The following is a 19775-nucleotide window of genomic DNA, read 5'->3' as shown; positions in this document are numbered from 1 at the left end:
GGGCATACATGCTGTATCTCTCTAACAACTCAAGATTACAAATCATGATATATTTTTCTAGGCCATTTAGAAGCCACTGTAATAGATATATTTGTAAAAAGATTGAGAGGTAATTATAAATGGAGTCACTTTCCTATGGATAAAAGAAGAAAATATTTTAAAAATCTCACTAGATGATCATCTAGGAGAAGAGCTGCTTCAAATTTATCCTGCCATGGTACCAGTTATGCTATATTATTATAAAGCAGCAGGTATATATTATTAGAGTTCTTTGAAAAACCCAACATTTTAATCAATGATCTCTTCCTTATATATAATAATCACAAGACTTGTATTGCTTTTTAAAAAAGTTTTCAACTTTTTAAATATATCTTTTAATTATCATGAGACCTCATGAAATCACTGAGAACCTGAAACACTGAGGAGGCACTTCCTGACAATTCAAGATGAAAAGCTGAGATCTTTTCTCCAGGGCAGTGGAGCATTTCCTTTTATCCAGTGCTCAATGGAAGAAAGACATGGCATATATGAGAACTGTGATGCTATCATGTCACCTGAGCCAGCGATGCATTCTCTTGTCTCTTTTCTGATTTTAGGAGTACAAAGCCAATGATTGAGGGAGGAAATATTACAAAGACCATGCATTTTATCCTTTTGGGTTTCTCAGATTTTCCCAGAATCATAGTAGCGCTCTTTGTCCTATTCCTGGTGATATACGTTTTGACCGTGACATGGAACCTGTCCCTCCTCATCTTAATAAGAATGGACTCCCACCTCCACACCCCCATGTACTTCTTCCTCAGTAACCTGTCCTTCATAGACATCTGCTATGTGACCTCCACAGCCCCTAAGATGCTCTACGACTTCTTTCAGGAGCGGAAAATGATCACCTACGTGGGTTGTGTTGTTCAGTACTTTGTATTTTCCACCATGGGGCTGAGTGAGTCTTGCCTCATGACCGCCATGGCTTATGACCGATATGCTGCCATTTGTAACCCACTCCTCTATTCCTCAATCATGTCGCCCGCTCTCTGCGGTCGGATGGCGCTGGGCTCCTACTTGGCTGGACTCTCTGGCTCTATGTCCCAATTGTGTGCAATGCTCCAGCTCCACTTCTGTGGGCCTAATGTCATCAACCACTTCTTCTGTGACATGCCCCAGCTGTTAGTTCTGTCCTGCACTGACACTTTCTTTGCACAACTCTTCACTACCATATCAACAATAATCTTTGGGATAATAAATGCCTTAGTTATCATGATATCCTATGTCTACATTGTCATCTCCATCATGAAGATCACGACAGCAAGCGGCAGGTCCAAGGCTTTCAACACCTGTGTTTCCCACCTGACAGCAGTCACTCTCTTTTATATCTCAAGTACCTTTGTCTATTTGAGTTCCACCTCTGGTGGTTCCTCCAGCTTTGACAGATTTGCATCAGTCTTCTACACGGTGATGATTCCCATGTTGAATCCCTTGATTTACAGTCTGAGAAACAAAGAAATCAAAGATGCCTTGAAAAGGTTGCAGAAGAAGAGAATGTGTTGCTGAGGACACAGATTGAGATTTCTGATGGATTTGTCTTGTTAGAATGACCTCCCTTAACCCTCAATAATATTTATATGAATGGACAGCAACAAAGTTCATTCTGCCTTTGACAAGACTTAATTTGTCTCAGATAATATGCCAAAATGGACCAACAACTGAATCAAACTACACAAACACAATATCTTTAAGTCCTAGAGACCCATTGTTTTTATCCTCCATGTGGAGTGGCCTCATCATTTATTAATCTATTAACAATTATTGGACTCTGGGAGTTGGTGATGGACAGGGAGGCCTGGCGTGCTGCAGTTCATGGGGTCCCAAAGAGCTGAACACGACTGAGTGACTGAACTGAACTGAATTATTCGTGAAACATCAAAATTTAGGACCTGTTCCTTCTTTTCTGATTCTGACAGGCTTCTGACCCTAAAGGAGAGATACCCCTGACAGAGGCCTCAAGAGTGTGTAACCTTGTCTCTCAAATATTCTGACGCAACATAATCCAGCCATGGTGGTCATTGATGTCCATTGTGTGTTTCTGGCCGCAATGAGAACAAACACACAGAGAGAATGTGTTTTTGGACAGAAACAAGTATACAGTTGGCCTAGTTGTGCCTTCCCAGAAGACGAGTCCGATACAGCTAATGCTTGAGTAACACCTCTTTCAGTGCTTATTATCTAATAAGTTACTGATCACATTCTAGTCCCACAGTTATAGTATAAATTGGAGGACATGATTTGAACAATAAAGAGAGGTGGAATGCAGTGTGTGGCCCCTTCAGAGCTGTTAACTTGTAATTCTAATGATGCAACACTTTGCATCTAGTGTCCAGTGGCAATTTCTGATGGGGATGATATTCAAAATCCATGTTACAGTCAGTAGCAATTTCTGATATTATGGAAGTCAAGCCCCTCTTTCCCTCCCTCATTAAGTCTGGAAAATTTACCCCTGGTTGACATAGCTAGTGGGATCATACTGTCAAAATAAGTCCTGCTACTTCAAGCATCTGAACATATTTGATGTGATGAGAATTGTGTGAGAATATATGGCAATAATAAAGTTATCAAATATTCAATGTTGCAGAGTAAGAGCCAATATGGAAAAACCAATATGCATTCCTCTCTGTTGTCTGTGTTCAACATGTCATGTCCGAGAAATTTATGGTTGTATGCAGGTAATACAATCATCAAGATGGAATGGTTAGAAGTACTTTAATGCTGATATGTTCCTGGAAACCTCAAACCTTAAGGGGTAAGAAAGGAAATAGTTTGTGGAATAAGCAGGGTTATCAGCTCTAGCCAATTTATGTCTTCAGAAGCAGGATGTAAATTTTTGGTCTCATGGTCTGGTTAAAAAGAACAAGTTTTCCCGACTGTTGAGTTTCCAGATCTCCCAGACTTTAACAAACTAACTGAACTGTATCATTATTTTATGTTTTATCCTTAGAGAGTCATTGGGTTCTTGATGCTGTTTTAGGGTGTCAATGCCAATGGTCCCGTGAATTATCCTACTTAAGTAACAACTGTAGGTGAAAAGGTATTTGAAGCCCTTGTACAATTTTCCATTAGTTCACACGTGACTATGACTGAGAGAAGGGGACCTGTTGAAATTTTGCAAGAGTATAATTAGGGCTACCCTATGTGAAAGAAATAGTGCGATATAAACAAAGGATATGTGCCCACTCCACCCCCATCCTAACAGGTACATTTTCTTAAGCATTGCTCTTTAAAAATGTGTAAGAGTGTATGCAAAATCTGTTTCTAATAGTCTATGAAGTGTTCAGTAGAAGAGAGACATCTGCTACATGTTGACAATACAGTGTTGATTATAATCACTATGCTGTGCATTAGACCTCCAGGATTTATTCATCCTCTAATTGCAAGTCTGTGCCCTGTAAATTCACTTCTTCATTTCCCCTGCTCCTATCGAAATTGAATATTTTTCTGATGTTTGTATATACCACGTCTTCTTTATCGAATCCTCTGTTGATAAATACTTAGGTTGTTTGCATATTTTGGCTTTGTGATTGATGTGGCAGTAAATATGGAAGTACATATCTTTTTGATATCCTATTTTTATTTCCATTGGCTATATACCCATAAATGGGATTGCTGGATCATATGGTAGATTTTTCTTAATTTTTGAGGAATCTCCACAATGTTTTCTGTAGCAGCTGAGCCCCATTTGCATATCCCCACCCACAGTGTACAAGCATTCTCTTACTGCCCCATCCTTACCAACACCTGTGCTCTCTCTTTTTCTTAATGATTGCCATTCTAACCTTTGTGAGGTGATGCATCACTGTGGCTTTAATTTACATTTCCCTGATGATTAGTGATTTGAATACAAAGAGAACCAAACCGAGCATATCACAAATGAAATGTCAAAAGGTAAAGAGAAGGAGATAATCTTAGAAGCTGCAAGAGAAAATCAATCTGCTACATACAAGAGGACTACCTTAAGCCTATCTGTGCCTTTTCCACTAGACTGTTTCAGCCCAAAGGCAGTGGCATTATGTATTCAAAGTGCTGAAAGAAAACTTTGCCAACCAACAGTGCTCTATCTGGGAAAGTTGTCCTTTAGGACTGATGGAACGATAGGTAGTTTTTCAGGAAAACAAATCTGATGGTTTTACACTGGACTGAGTTTACAACAAATGTTAAAGGGACTTTTCAAGCAGAAATAAGCAATCATTAATTAGCAACACAAAACGTATAAAAATATAAATCTCTCTGGTAGGAGTAAATAATGTTGAATTCTGTATATGCTAGAGTAGCCGTGCTGGCATATCACTTATCAATCTGGTGAGAAGATTTACACTCCAAAGAGGTAAACATAACTAACACTCCAATAATTTGTTAATGGACATACAAGATAAAATAATGTCAATTATTACATCACAAAAGTAAAATGTGAGGGAGAAAGGAAAAAATTATTCTTGTATGCATTTGAACATTAAGTTGTTTTCATGTTAAAACAGACTGTTTTAGGATAAGATCTTTAATGTAAGCCTCATGGTTAATACAAAGCCAATCTATAGTAAATTCACAAAAGATAAAGAGAAATGAATCTAAGCATGCTGTTGCTGCTGCTAGTTGCTTTAGTCGTGTCCGTCTCTGTGCGACCCCATAGATGGCAGACCACCAGGCTCCCCCGTCCCTGGGATTCTCCAGGCAAGCATACCACTACACAAAGCAGCAAATTATAAAGAAAGCAGAAGAAAAAAGAAAGGAATTACAAAACAGTCAGAAAAGTAAACAAAATGACAATAGTATATTCACATCTGTCAATAATAATTTAAATATAAATAAAAATTTCTCTGATCAAACACAATGAGTAGTGAACAGATATAAAAGTTGAGCCCAGGTATAGGTACCTACAAGAGACTCATTACAGCTTTACAAACTGAAAGAAATTGAAATCAATTGAAAGTGAAGGGATGGAAAAAGTAATTCCATGTAAGTAAAAATCAAAATAGAGCAGGATTAAGCTATACTTATCTCAGAAAAATTAGACTTTAAGACAAAAAATACTGCAAGAGGCAAAGAAAGTCATTATACAATGATAAAGGGATCAGACTCACAAAGGGATATAGCATTTGTAAATATATATAAACTCAGCATAGAACATGTAAATATACAAATAAAATGTTAACAGACTTGAAGGAAGAAGCAGATAGCATTACAATAATAGTAAGGAAATTCAATATCACACTTTTAACAATGGCTAGATCTTCCAGACAAAATATCAATAATGAAACATTGGAATCAAGCCACACATTAAAACAGACATGTTTAAATGATACAGAACATATGCACAAAGGAAGTAAAAGACATTCTCTTTACAAGTGCATATAAATCATCCTCTAAGATAGAGCATATGTTAGGCCACAGAACAAGTCTCAAGAAATATAAGAAGATTGAAATGACATCAAACATCTTTCCAGACACAAATGTGTGAAATTAGAAATTAAATGCAAAAAGAATACTGGAAAATTTGCAAATTTGAAGAGGTTAAACAACATGTTACTGATCATCATGGGTCATGGAAGAAGTCAAATTCAAAATTCAAAAAATAATTGGGACATCCCTGGTGGTTCAGTGGTTAAGAATCTGCCTTGCAAGTCAGGGGACATGACTTTGATCCCTGGTTAAGGACCTAAGATCCCACATGCTGCAGAACAGCTAAGCCTGCACACTCCAATGACTGAGCCCATACTCCACAACTAGAGTCCATAGAGTGCAATGAAAGACCCCACATGCTTCAGATAAGACCCAATGCAGCAAAATAAATAAATGAATGAATATTTAAAGAAAGTTCTTGAGACAAAGGAAGTAGAAATACAACATATAATTTATGAAATGTAGTAAAATCAGTTTTAAGAGGGAAATTCATAGCAATGAATGACTGTGTAAATAAAGAAGGTCTTCCAAAGTAACTGTATCGATTTACATTTCCAAAAATAATGCAAGAACATTCCTTTTCTCCACACCCTCTCCAGCACTTATTGTTTGTAAACTTTTTGATGATGGCTATTTTTCCCCGTGTGAGGTGATATCTCATGGTAGTTTTGATTTGCATTTCTCAAAATGCCAGCAAATATGGAAAACTCACCAGTGGCCACAGGACTGGAAAAGGTTATTTTCATTCCAATCCCAAAGAAAGGCAATGCCAAAGAATGTTCAAACTACTGCACAATTGCACTCATTTCACATTCTAGCAATGACTGAGCAACTTCAGTTCACTTCACTTTCAGGATTCAATGGTGTGTGAACCAAGAACTTCCAGATGTACAAGCTGGATTTAGAAAGGGCAGAGGAACCAGAGATCAAATTGCAAATATCCACTGAATCATACAAAAAGCAAAGGAATTCCAGAAGAACATCTACTTCTGCTTCATTGACTGCACTGAAGGCTTTGACTGTGTGGATGATAACAACCTGTGGAAAATTCTTAAAGAGGTGGACTACCAGACCACCTTACTTGTGTCCTGAAAAAGCTGTATGCTGGTCAAGAAGCAACAGTTAGAACCAGGCATGAAACACCAGACTGGTTCAAAATCGAGGCAGGAGTATGTCAAGGCTGTTTATTGTCACCCTGCTTATTTAATTTATATGCAGAGTACATCACATGAAATGCCAGACTGGATGAAGCACAAGCTGGAATCAAGATTGCCTTATGTTTTTAAATCTGTCTTAACAATCTGTTCAGTCTAAATTGTTAAATCATTGGTTTTTTTATCACAAAGCTATATAATTACTAGCAAATTGAAAGTGAAAGTGGCTCAGTGGGTCTGACTCTTTGCCACCCCGTGGACTATACAGTCCATGGAGTTCTCCAGGCCAGAATACTGAGGTGGGTGGCTGCTCCCTTCTCCAGGGGATCTTTCCAACCAAGGGATCAAGCTCAGGTCTCCCACATTGTGAGCAGATTCTTTTTTTTTTTTTTTTTTTCCATTTATTTTTATTAGTTGGAGGCTACTTACTTTACAATATTGTAGTGGGTTTTGTCATACATTGACATGAATCAGCCATGGAGTTACATGTATTCCCCATCCCGATCCCCCCTCCCACCTCCCTCTGCACCCGATTCCTCTGGGTCTTCCCAGTGCACCAGGCCCGAGCACTTGTCTCATGCATCCAACCTGGGCTGGTGATCTCTTTCACCATAGATAATATACATGTTTCGATGCTGTTCTCTCAAAACATCCTACCCTCGCCTTCTCCCACAGAGTCCAAAAGTCTGTTCTGTACATCTGTGTCGTGAGCAGATTCATTATCAGCTGAGCTACAAGGGAAGCCCAAGAATACAGGAGTGGGTAGCCTATCTCTTCTCCAGCATCTTCCCAACCCAGGAATTGAACTGGGGTCTCCTGCTTTCCAGATGGATTCTTTACCAACTGAGCTATCAGGGAAGCCAGAAGCATCAGTAAGCAGTAGTAGTGTTAGTAGCTCAGTCGTGTCCTCCTCTTTGTGACCCCATGGATTGTAGCCCACCAGGCTCCTCTGGCCATGGGATTCTCCAGGCAAGAATAACTGGAGTGGATTGCCATTCCCTCCTCCAGAGGATCTTCCTGACCTAGGGATCGAACCTGGGTCTCCTGCATTGCAGACAGATTCTTTACCATCTGAGCTTTACCATCCCTGACCCAGGGAACCTGGGTCTCTATTATCAAGAGTTAAATCACATAATCAACTTATTACCCACCCATCTCTTTCTCCCGAGATGTAAGATCAGTTGAAGAGTCATTTCCTAGAAAGGTTGATAAGAAGTCTAGGGGTCCCGAAGAGAGAGAGTTGTGGAATACTCAAGGAGGAAGAAAGGACAAACTTTTCACTTTTTTCCCTCTACATTCCTTGGATTATATAACAATAATGTATACTGCCTGAGCACAGTCTCAGGTAAACCCTCTGATGAATTCCGTTATCTTAAAACATAAATTATGGGAGTAGATCTGGCCTTTACAAGGATGTATCCTGCCTGAGGACAGTGTCTGGATTAAACCTTTTGGCTAATTCTTAATCTTAAAATGTAAATTAAGGGAGTAGGTCTGGTGAGGTCTTTACAACCTCCAAACATTCTTTGGATTTTTTGAAATGTATATAATGGCTATGCTGACACTCTTCCTATCCCCTTCTGATGTCTATGTGAGAGGCTTTATCTCCTTTATACTTTAATACAATTTTATTACACAAAAGCTCTGAGTGATCAAGCCTCATCTCTGGCCCCGGATTGAATTCTTCTCCTCCGGAGGCCAAGAATCCCGGTGTCTTTGCCTGATTCAGCAACAACCTTTCAGGAAGATCCCTTGGAGTAGGATATGGCAACCCACTCCAGTACACTTGCCTGGAGAAATCACATGAGCAGAGGAGCCTGTGGGCTACAGTGCGTGGGACTGCAGAGTCAGATGCAACTAAGCACATCCTTGTTGGACACAAACAGTGTGATCATGCTACCAAATCGTTTCTGCTATTTCAAGCATCTGAACATGTTTGATGTGATGAGTATTGTATGAGAATTCATGGACATAATAAAGTTACTAAATATTTCATACTGTGGACCAAGAACAAATATGAAAAACTGGTATAAAGTCTTTTCTTTTATCTGTGTTCAACATTTGATGTCCCCAAAACTTGCGATTGTATGGTGTGATATAATGGTTGGAGTAGAATGGTTAGAGTTATTCTAATGCTGATATTTGCCAGGAAACCTTAAGGTGCAAAAGAGGAAATAGATTTAAGATAGGCAGTATTCTTTACTGTGGCCAAATTTCATCTTCAGTAGGAGGATGTAAGTTTGTGGTCCTTGTGATCTGTTTAAAAATAAGAACGAGATGGGCACTGACTGTTGACTTGCCAGATTTCCCAGACTTGAACAAACTGATATAAAGTACATATTACTCCTGGCAATAAGAAGCCTGTGCCCCACAGTGAGAGAGTAGCCCCCTCTAACGGCAACTGAAAAAGCCCAAGTGCAGCAACGAAGATCCAGATTAGTCAAATACATAAATTTCAGAAAAATAAATAAAAATTACAATTCAGTGAGTTTTGACAAATAGTTCAGTTCAGTTCGGTTCAGTTGCTCAGTCATGTCCAACTCTTTGTGACCCCTGCAGCACTCCAGGCCTCCCTGTCCATCACCAACTCCTGGAGTGTACTCAAACTCATGTCCATTGTGTCAGTGATGCCAAACAACCATCTCATTCTCTGTCGTTCCCTTCTCCTCCCGCCTTCAATCTTTCCGAGCAGCAGGGTCTTTTCAAATCAGCTAGTTCATCACATCAGGTGGCCAGGGTATTGGAGTTTCAGCTTCAACAATGAATATTCAGGACTGATTTCCTTTAGGTTGGACTGGTTGGATCTCCCCGCAGTCCAAGGGACTCTGAAGAGTCTGCTCCAATACCACAGCTCAAAAGCATCAGTTCTTCATAGTCCCACTCTCACATCCAGACATGATTACTGGAAAAGCCATAGCTTTGACTAGACAGATCTTTGCTGGCAAAGTAATGTCTCTGGTTTTCAATATACTGTCCAAGTTGGTCATAACTTTTCTTCCAAGCAGTAAACATCTTTTAATTCATGGCTGTATTCACCATCTGCAGTGATATTGGAGCCCAAAAAATAAGGTCTGTCACTGTTTCCCCATCTCTGTGCCATGAAGTGATGGGACCAGCTGCCATGATCTTAGTTTTCTGAATGTTGACATTTAAGCCAACTTTTTCACTCTCCTCTTTCACTTTCATCAAGAGACTCTTTGGTTCTTCTTCACTTTCTGCTATAAGGGTGGTGTCATCTGTGTATCTGAGGTTATTGATGTTTCTCCTGGCAATCTTGATTCCAGCTTGTGCTTCATCCAGCCCAGCATTTCTCATAATGTGTACTGCATATAAGTTAAATAAGCAGGGTGACAACATACAGACTTGACATACTCCTTTCCTGATTTGGAACCAGTCTTTTCCATATCCGGTTCTAACTGTTGCTTCCTGACTTGCGTACAGATTTCTCAAGAGGCAGGTCAGGTGGTCTGGTTCCCATCACTTGAAGAATTTTCCATAGTTTGTTGTGATCCACACAGTCAAAGTCTTTGGCATAGTCAATAAAGTAGAAGTAGATGTTTTTCTGGAAACTCTCTTGCTTTTTTGATAATCCAGTGATGTTGACAATTTGATCTCTGGTTCGTCTGCGTTTTCTAAAACCAGCTTGAACATCTAGAAGTTCATAGTTCACGTTCTGTTGAATTCTCCTCGCTTGGAGAATTTCGAGCATTACTTTACCAGTGTATGAGACGAATGCCATTGTGTGGTAGTTTGAATATTTTTTGGCAATGTCTTTCTTTGGGATCGGAATGAAATCTGAACTTTTCGAGTCCTGTGACCACTACTGAGTTTTCCAGCTTTGCTGGCATATTGAGTGCAGCACTTTCACAGCATCATCTTTTAGGATTTGAAATAGCTCAACTGGAATTCCATCACCTCCACTAGCTGTGTTCATAGTGATGCTTCCTAAGACCCACTTGGCTTTGCATTCCAGCATGCCTGGCTCTCAGTGAGTGATCACACCATCATGATTATCTGGGTTGTGAAGATCTTTTTCGTACAGTTCTTCTGTGTATTCTTGTCACCTCTTCTTAATATATTCTGCTTCTGTGAGGTTCATCCCATTTCTGTTCTTTATTGAGTCCATCTTTCCATGAAATATTCCATTGGTATCTCTAATTTTCTTGAAGAGATCTCTAGTCTTCCCATTCTATTCTTTTCCTCTATTTCTTTGCACTGATCACTGAGGAAGTCTTTCTTATTTCCCCTTGCTATTCTTTGAAACTCTGCATTCAAGTGGGTATATCTTTACTTTTATCCTTTGCCTTTCACATCTCTTCTATTCTCAGCTATTTTTAAGGCCTCCTCAGAGAACCATTTTGCCTTTTTGCATTTCTTTTTCTTGGGGATGGTCTTGATCCCTGCCTCCTGTATAATGTCATGAACCTCCATCCATAGTTTCTCAGGCACTCTGTCTATCAGATCTAATCCCTTGAATCTCTTTGTTACTTCCACTGTATAGTCATAAAGGATTTGATTTAGGTCATACCTGAATGGTTTAGTGGTTTTCGCTACTTTCTTCAATTTAAGCCTGAATTTGGCAATAAGGAGTTCGTGATCTGAGCCACAGTCAGCTCTGGTCTTGTTTTTGCTGACTGTATAGAGCTTCTCCATCTTTGGCTACAGAGAATATAATCAATCTGATTTCGGTGTTGACCATCTGGTGATGTCCATGTGTAGAGTCTTCTCTTGTGTTGTTGGAAAAGGGTGTTTGCTATGACCAGTGTGTTTTCTTGGCAAAACTCTATTAGCCTTTGCCCGGCTTCATTCTGTACTCCAAGGCCAAATTTGCCCATTACTCCAAGTATTTCTTGACTTCTTACTTTTGCATTCCAGTTCACTATAATTAAAAAGACATCTTTTTTGGGTGTTAGTTCTAGAAGGTCTTGTAGGTCTGTATAGAATCCTTCAGCTTCAGTTTCCTCAGCATTACTGGTTGGGTCATAGACCTAGCTTACCGTGATATTGAATGGTTTGCTTTGGAGATGAACAGAGATCATTCTGTCGTTTTTGAAATTGCATCCAAGAACTGCATTTTGGACTCTTTTGTTGACATGATGGCCACTCCATTTCTACTAAGGGATTCTTGCCCACAGTAGTAGATACAATGGTCATGAGTTAAATTCAGCCATTTCAGTCCATCTTAGCTCACTGATTCCTCAAATGTCGATGTTCACTCTTGCCATCTCTTGTTTGATCACTTCCAGTTTCCACTGATTCATGGACCTAACATTACAGGGTCCTATGCAACATTGTTCTTTATAGCATTGGACTTTACTTCCATCACTAGTTACATCCACAACTAGATGTTGTTTTTGCTTTGGCTCCATCCCTTCATTCTTTCTGGAGTTATTTCTCCACTTAGCTCTAGTAGCATATTGGGCACCTATTGACCTGTGGAGTTCATCTTTCAGTTTCCTATCTTTTTGCCTTTTCATGCTGTTCATGGTTTTCTAAAGGCAAGAATACTGAAGTGGTTTGCTATTCCCTTCTCCAGTGGACCGCATTCTGTCAGACCTCTCCACCATGACCTGTCAGTCTTGGGTGGCCCTACATGGCATGTCTCATAGTTTCATTTAGGGTTAAGGTCAGGGTTAATTTCTCTTTTTCTCAGTCTAGCTAAGGCTTTGTCACTTTGTTATCCCTCCAAGAATTATCTTTGATTTTTATTAATTTTTCTATTGCTTTTCTTATCTTTATTTAATTTATCTTGCTTTTAAAAAAATCTTGTGTGAGTAAGCACACATACACACACATGAAGAGCTACTCTATGTAATAGCTACTATTGTCAGCTCCATGATAACACTGGGGTGACAATTCTGAGGCTTAGAGAGGTTAATTTGCTGATGATTATGAAATCCTCAAGTGGAAGAGATGATATGACTCAGATTTGCTGATACCAATGCTCATGGTTGTAACCACAATAATTCGTGGTCTTGTCTTCTGTTAATTTTTTGTGTTCCTTGTTGCTGTGATTTCCTCACTTATGCATAGAAAATGACATCTTGACTGCCTCACAGGGCTGCTGTGGTGATTGATTCAGTTTAGGCAATTGAAAAAAATATATGCATGCATATATCTAAAATAAAATGCTTTGTAAACAGAAAGTCCACATCTTTGTTTTTTCCATGCAGCTTTAACAACTGGCTATGTTATTTTGAGCAAATCACTTAGCTGCACTGGTTTCAGGTCCTCACCTGGAAAGTGAATGCATTGAACTGGATAATCCCTAGGTCCAGGGATCCACAGCTCTAATGACTCCAAGGTCATTAAAAGAAAAGTTAAAATCATAAGATCATGATTGGACTATGGGGAAGTGGGGAATGGACCCAGAAGGGACAGAGTAAAATCAAGCATGAAATTAGCAGGGACAAGAACTCCGTGACAACCATGACTCCAGAGAGCAAGTGCCTGGAGAGTTTTCTTTCCCTAATTGTCTTTTCCCTTTCACCTCTGCCGTCATTAACACATTTAAGAGTATCCCCCGTGTGGAATTCTCTCTGGCTGTGAGTGAACAGCCAGCTCATGGACAAAAGATTCCATCTTTGACTGCAATAGGACCCATCTGAAAATTTTGGGGAGATAGAAATAGACAATTTCAATCTTTGGCAAGAGCTCTGTCTTTCTGGAGGATCTGGGTCAAGGTGAGAAAGCAAGATATATAGAGAAGAGTGGATTTTGTGCTATCTCTATAGCTATGTGATTCTTCTAGGAGGACCTTCAGAGAGAAAAGTTTTTAGTTCTGTTGCTTTCTTTCTTGAATTCTCCCCCCTCCCACAGGTCCATGACCTCCTCCTAAGCTCATCCTCAGGTTCCCTTTCTCCTCACCCAAATTCTCTGACCTTCAGTGACAAGGATAATCTCTAACTTAAAATTTCAGGTCTCACTCTGTAGTGAAAGACAATTGTTGAGATCTAGTTCTGCAATTTCCCAAGGATATAATTTTGAATTCTGTTACCTTCTCTTTTTCACTGGTAAAAGAGGGGTAATAAGATCATTGAGACTCAAATGAAATGATGCCTGTGAAGCCTAACACATTGTACAAGTTAACTGAGTGCTGAATTTAACTAATAATTTACTGAATTCCAGGGGCATTTCCTAAGCTCAAAAATGCTTGCCTGTGTTTCCCAACTTTATCCATCCCAAGGACCCTTTAAATTTATGCTTGCTGAGAATGGTTGTAAAAAGTAATGATGAATTTGAATTCCACTTCAATATATAGCTTCCATTCATTATTTCTGTGTAACAGAAGTCCAGGTGGTCATGCCATAATGATATGAAAAAGTCCCCAAGAAGCATTCCACTGGGCGTTTGAAACACTTTAAGTAGCTCTCCACTATTATTTTGAATAATTTGGGGGTCTGGAGATCAGAGCTTGGATGAAACAGACATCAGAGATTTCCCACTGCAAGTACAGGTAGTGTTGGTTTAAATGTCACTTTTAGTCTTTTCTTTCTTACATTGTCCTTCTTTATCCAGCAACATTCTAGGCTTTCTTAACCTGGTTTTGTATTCTGCACAATCTGGCAAATGACCATGTCCTTAGCAGATAAGATTTGGAAAAAGATTTAATAAGTTATATCTCCCTAGTGAAAATCTCCAACCAATATTTACATCAGTCACCTTTTCTGGTACAAACCATCTTGAAAGCTGGTGAACACATACAGAAGATTCATTAGAAGGGAGTGACTATATTCAGAGTATATTTGCTTTTCCTGTGGTTTACCAAATTTTAACAACATAAGTTTTTAGGATAAATTTTATCAGGGATAAGTGAAACCACACACAGCTCTTTGTTCTTTCCTGGCAGTGATGGGCTACATAGGTAACTTTAGTTGAGGCTGAGTCTGTTTCTATACTGTGTTGGGAAGAGGAAAGATTTCACTGCCAGTGATTGGTCAAAAGCTTGACTTATTTTGCTGAAGTGATTAAGTATGTTGATATACTGGGAATGTGGGTGAGAGTTTATATTTTCAAAATATTCTCATGGAATCCTACACATCTTGGACAAAATAGCTGAGAAGTATGTTGGCAGTACTCTATTATAAGAGTAAACAGAAAGATTTTAAAGTTCATAAAACTATAAATTTAAATGAAACAAATGTATCTTGACTTTCATATCCAGAAATGGGTAAAAGAATTATTTCTTAATGTATCCAGCATATATTTCTTGAGTAACACAAATATTAGCATATGAGATGCTTACAGTAAAACCTCTCCACTAGTCTACATACTGTCCATTAGTGAACATCACAAGTCCCACTCTACTTGGTGGAACATAAAAAGCAGAAATCAGAGCTTGCAATTTTGCTGATTGGGAAATAATGCAATATAGAAACAAATACAATCACTTATTAACAACATTCTAGAGTCGAGGTTCAGAAGCCATTTAATTCAGGAAATCATTTTATGAAGAACTCCTTGCTACTTCAGGATTAGTCCTGCCGTGTTTTTCCCTTCATGGTGAGGAATGACCATGGAAATGAGAACCGCTGACATTTACTCATCTCTTACTGTTTGAGCGCTTTATGTCAGTCAGTCCCTGCAACAACCCAATGAGGTGGTAAAGGATTATTAGCCCCATTTACAGATGAGGCAAGTGGGAGGTTTATAACTGGCTAAGTGTTGCACAGCCAGTAGGTAAAATTCAGGAAAATCTATTGTCTCTGACCTTCTTCCTCGTTCTCTCTGTCGTTTTTCCTCTCCCTGTCTCTCTGTCTCCCTTTGCTATTAAGGATTCAGGATGCATATATCTTAGTGACTTGTTCTTATTACAAAATACAGGAGTTGCAGAGAGCTGAAAACCACTGGAGAAGCAAAGGAGAAATTGAAAACCATGCCATTCATTACTTTTGGCCTTTGTATTTAGTTCACATGTAGTGTGCATGAGAGAGAGAGAGAGAGAGAGAGAGAGAGAGAGAGAGAGAGAGAGAGAGAGAGAGAGATTAGCTAATGCACATGTCTTTGTCTTGATGGTGATGTTGTCCCATAATTAATCTCTTAGGCTTTCTAACCGTAACTCTTTTTCATTGTTTTCCCTCCTGCTTTATTGAGTGTGCTGTTAAAAGTCTCTATTGATTTCTTCAGCTCTAGGATTTCTGTTTTTTTTTTTTTTTTTTTTAATGGTCTCTCTTTCTTTGTTTAACACATTTTGTTCATTTTGCTAATGTATTGTTTTCTTAATTTCATCCAGTTGTCTGTTTATGGGTTTTATATTTCACCAAAGTTTTTAAAGAGAATTATGCTGAGTTCTTTGTCAGACCATTTATAGATCTTTATTCCTTTAGCGAAAGTCACTCAGTCACGTCTGACTCTTTGCACTCCCATAGACTTTACAGCCCATGGAATTCTCCAGGCCAGAATACTGGAATGGGAAGCTGTTTCCTTTTCCAGGGGATCTTCCCAACCCAGGGATGGAACCCGGGTCTTGCACATTGCAGGCATATTCTTTACCAGTGGATTCTTATAAAGCTATTAAAGCTTTATAAGTTTCCTTTTGTGGTGTCATATTTACCTAATTTTTCATGATCCTTGATTCCTTTATTAGTGTCTGCACTTTTGATCTCTACTTCCAGATTTTCCAGGCTTGCTTTAGTAGAGACAGCCCTTCCCCAGTCAGCTCAGCTTGGAGTTCTAGACAGATCATCTGGCAGTGACCTTGATCAATTGGGCTAGCTATCAAAGAATGGGTTGGATGAAGCACAAGCTGGAATCAAGATTGCCAGGAGAAATATCAATAACCTCAGATAAGCCAATGACATCAACCTTATGGCAGAAAGTGAAGAACTAAAGAGCCTCTTGATGAAAGTGAAAGAGAAGTGTGAAAAAGCTGGATTAAAACTCAACATACAGAAAACTAAGTTCATGGCATCCGATCCCAACACTTCATGTCAAATAGATGGGGAAACAATGGAAACAGTCACAGACTTTATTTCTGGGGACTCCAAAATCACTGCAGATGGTGACTGCAGCCATGAAATTAAAAGGCACTTGCTCCTTGGAAGAAAAGTGATGACGAACCTAGACAGCGTATTAAAAAGCAGAGACATTACTTTGCCAACAAAGTTTGTCAAGTCAAAGCCATGGTTTTCCCAGTGGTCACGTATGGATGTGAGAGTTGGACTGTAGAGAAATCTGAGTATTGAAGAATTGATGCTTTTGAACTGTGATGTTGGAGAAGACTCCTGCAAGTCCCTTGGACAGTGAGGAGATCCAACGAATCCATCCTAAAGGAAATCAGTCCTGAATATTTATTGGAAGGACTGATGTTGAAGCTGAAACGCCAATACTTTGGCCACCTGATGTGAAGAACTGACTCATTTGAAAAGACCCTGATGCTGGGAAAGACAGAGGGCAGGAGGAGAAGGGGATGACACAGGATGAGATGGTTGGATGGCATCACTGACTCGATGGACATGAGTTTGGGTGGATTCCAGGAGTTGGTGATGGACAGGGAAGACTGACATGCTGCAGTTTGTGGGGTCACAAAGAGTCAGACACGATTGGGCAACTAAACTGATAGTGATACTGATCAAAGTCTATTTTGGGGTGAGGACATTGCCCAGGCTGAGGCTGGGATGCAGATGCTGCTGGCTGGGAATAGTTGATATGATTGCTGCCTTGGTTTCTTGGCCAAGAGTAGCATTAGGACAGCTTCTCTTCTTACCTGGATTCTCAGCCCAGGCTTCTGAGCTGAGCAGGACTGAGTACTCTGTCCAGGAGGAGGTAGGCCTGGGAATTAACTTCACAACCTGGTCAGGGTTGCAGAATGTGCTCTGAGGCTGGCGTGACCCACTCACTGGGGACCCAAGTCAGAAGAACTGTACCCCGAGTTCCTTGGCCACATGGGGCACAGCTTGGCTCTGCAGAGAGGCTGAGAGTTCAGGCTCTCTGCTCACACACTGCTGCAAGCAGGGCTGTGGGGTGGGCTACGCAGTTTCCCATGTGCTTTGGTTAGTTCTTCTGGACGGTGGGGCTGAAAGTTGTGTTCAGCAGTGGTTAGGGCTACACGTCATCCTTCTGGCCTGGACACAACCACAGAACAGGCCGAAGGCTGGCAAGGCTCCTTGTTCAGGAAACAAATTGGGCAGAACTGCACACAAAATCCTCTGGCCAGATGGAGCCATGCAAATGGGCAGAGCGCCTGTCTGGACACTCCTCATGTGCTCCTGGGTGATGGAATTTTCTGAGTGTTCTACCATGCTTGAATAACCTCAGTAGTAGATGAGGTTATGAATCATAGGTGCAGGAGAAGAGGCTCCCAGGATGGCAAGGCTCATTTTTCGGGGTCCCAAATCAGGCAAAACTGCTGAAACTCAGTCTGCCAAGGTCCAAGCCCTGAGCGTTCCAAGGCCTGTCTCTCTTTGTTGCAGTGACATTCTCAGTGGTCACACCCCACAGATTCTTGCATGGTTTCCAGGATGTGAGACCAGAGTGGGTCTTCCTAAGAAGTGACCCGTAATGCCGGGTGAGCTGGAGGTCTACACTGAGCTCTCTCTCTTTTCCATAAAGAAACTGCAGCCCGAGAAGGGTCCTCTTAGTGCAGCTAGGGGAGGGGCAATGCAGTCAAGTGTCTGCTCCTCCACCCTCCTAATGTGGTCTTTCTCCATCTCTCTAGTTCACAGGGACGCTTCAGCTTCATGCCTGTGCTTTAGGATTTTTCATTGGTACTGTGTCTACGAATAACTGCTAATTGTTTTTCTGGTGGGGCTTCCCTGGTCGCTCAGCTGGGAAAGAATCCACCTGTAGTGCAGGAGACCCTGGTTCAATTCCTGGGACAGGAAGTTCCTCTGGAGAAGGGATAGGCTACCCACTCCAGTATTATGGCTTGGAGAATTCCACAGACAGAGGAGCCTGGCAGGCTATAGTCCAGGGGGTTACAGAGAGTCAGACATGGCTGAGCAACTTTCACTTTTCTTTCTTCTGGTGAGGGGAACTGAAGTCAGGCATGACCTATGTTGTCATCTTGCTTATGTCACTGAGGACTTCTAAGTTGGAACTTTAACCACAGTACTAATCGATTCCTTGTTCAGTTGCTCAGTTGTGTCCGATTCTTTGTGACCCCAAGGACTGCAGCATGCCAGGCTTCCCTGTCCTTCACTATCTCCTGATATTTGCTCAGACTCATGTCCATTGAAGTGATGGTGCCTACCATGCAGAATAATTGGGGCTGGTAGTGAGTTGTATTAGGCTCCCTTTAGAACAGTTTGTGTGCGGCTTCCCTAAGAAGACTTATTTCATAACAATTGGGCATACATACTGTGCTCTACAAAAGTATATCGGGAATATAAATTGAGGTAAATTTCCAGATTATTTTGGAGATGATGTATTGAATACATATGTAAAAAATTGAGGTGTTATTATAAACAGGGTAATTTTTTTTATGGGTAAAGAAGAAATTCTTGAAAACCCATCTGGGTGACCATCATGGGAAGAAGGGCTTGTTCAAATTTATCCTGAAATGATGCTGCTTATCCTTTTATTATTATAAAGCAACAGTTATACATATTAAATCATCAGAGGTGTTTAAAATCCTCGTTGTTTTAACCAAAGGTCTCTTTGTGATATACAAGCACAGAATTTCAATTGCTTTGGCAGAGATAGACTTTGCTTTATTTCAAAATTTGAGTCAACTTAAAAAATATGCCTTTTAATTTTTGTGAGACCTCATAAAATAATCGGGCTTCCCTTGTGACTCAGCTGGTAAAGAATCTGCCTGCAATGCAGAGGTACCCATTCAATTCCTGGGTTGGGAAATTCTGCTGGAGAAATGACAGGCTACCCAATCCAGCCTTCTTGGGCTTCCCTGGTGGCTCAGCTGGTAAAGGATCCACCTTCAGTGAGGGAGACCTGGGTTCCCTCCCTGGGTTGGGAAGATCCCCTCAAGAAGGGAAAGGCTACCCACTCCAGTATTCTGGCCTGGAACATTCCATGGACTCTATAGTCCATGGAACACTGAGAAGGCACTTCTTGACAATTCAAGATGAAAAGCGGGGTCTTTCCCTAGGACCCTGGAGCATTTCCACTTCTCCAGTGCTCAGTGGGGGAAAATATGTTGTATATGAGGCTTGTAATGCTAGCATGTCACGAGTAGAGAATGTATCCTCTGGTCACTTTTCTGATTTTAGGAGTGTCAAG

General features: G+C 40.4%; 1 protein-coding gene across 1 annotated transcript; it reads left to right on the top strand.

The window, feature by feature from the left end:
• Positions 1–609: 609 nt before the first annotated feature.
• Positions 610–1548, top strand: LOC133056762 (olfactory receptor 5AN1-like). The gene has a single exon (XM_061142473.1). The coding sequence runs from the start codon at positions 610–612 to the stop codon at positions 1546–1548; it is 939 nt and encodes a 312-aa protein (XP_060998456.1).
• Positions 1549–19775: the final 18227 nt, after the last annotated feature.

This window comes from Dama dama, chromosome 1, assembly GCF_033118175.1.
Source record: "Dama dama isolate Ldn47 chromosome 1, ASM3311817v1, whole genome shotgun sequence".
In the NCBI taxonomy this organism is placed as follows: domain Eukaryota; kingdom Metazoa; phylum Chordata; class Mammalia; order Artiodactyla; family Cervidae; genus Dama; species Dama dama.
This window is presented reverse-complemented; position numbering and strand designations above follow the sequence as displayed.

Excerpts from the sequence above, each read along its gene's own strand:
- LOC133056762 (XM_061142473.1), top strand. The coding sequence starts at position 610 with ATGATTGAGGGAGGAAATATTACAAAGACCATGCATTTTATCCTTTTG.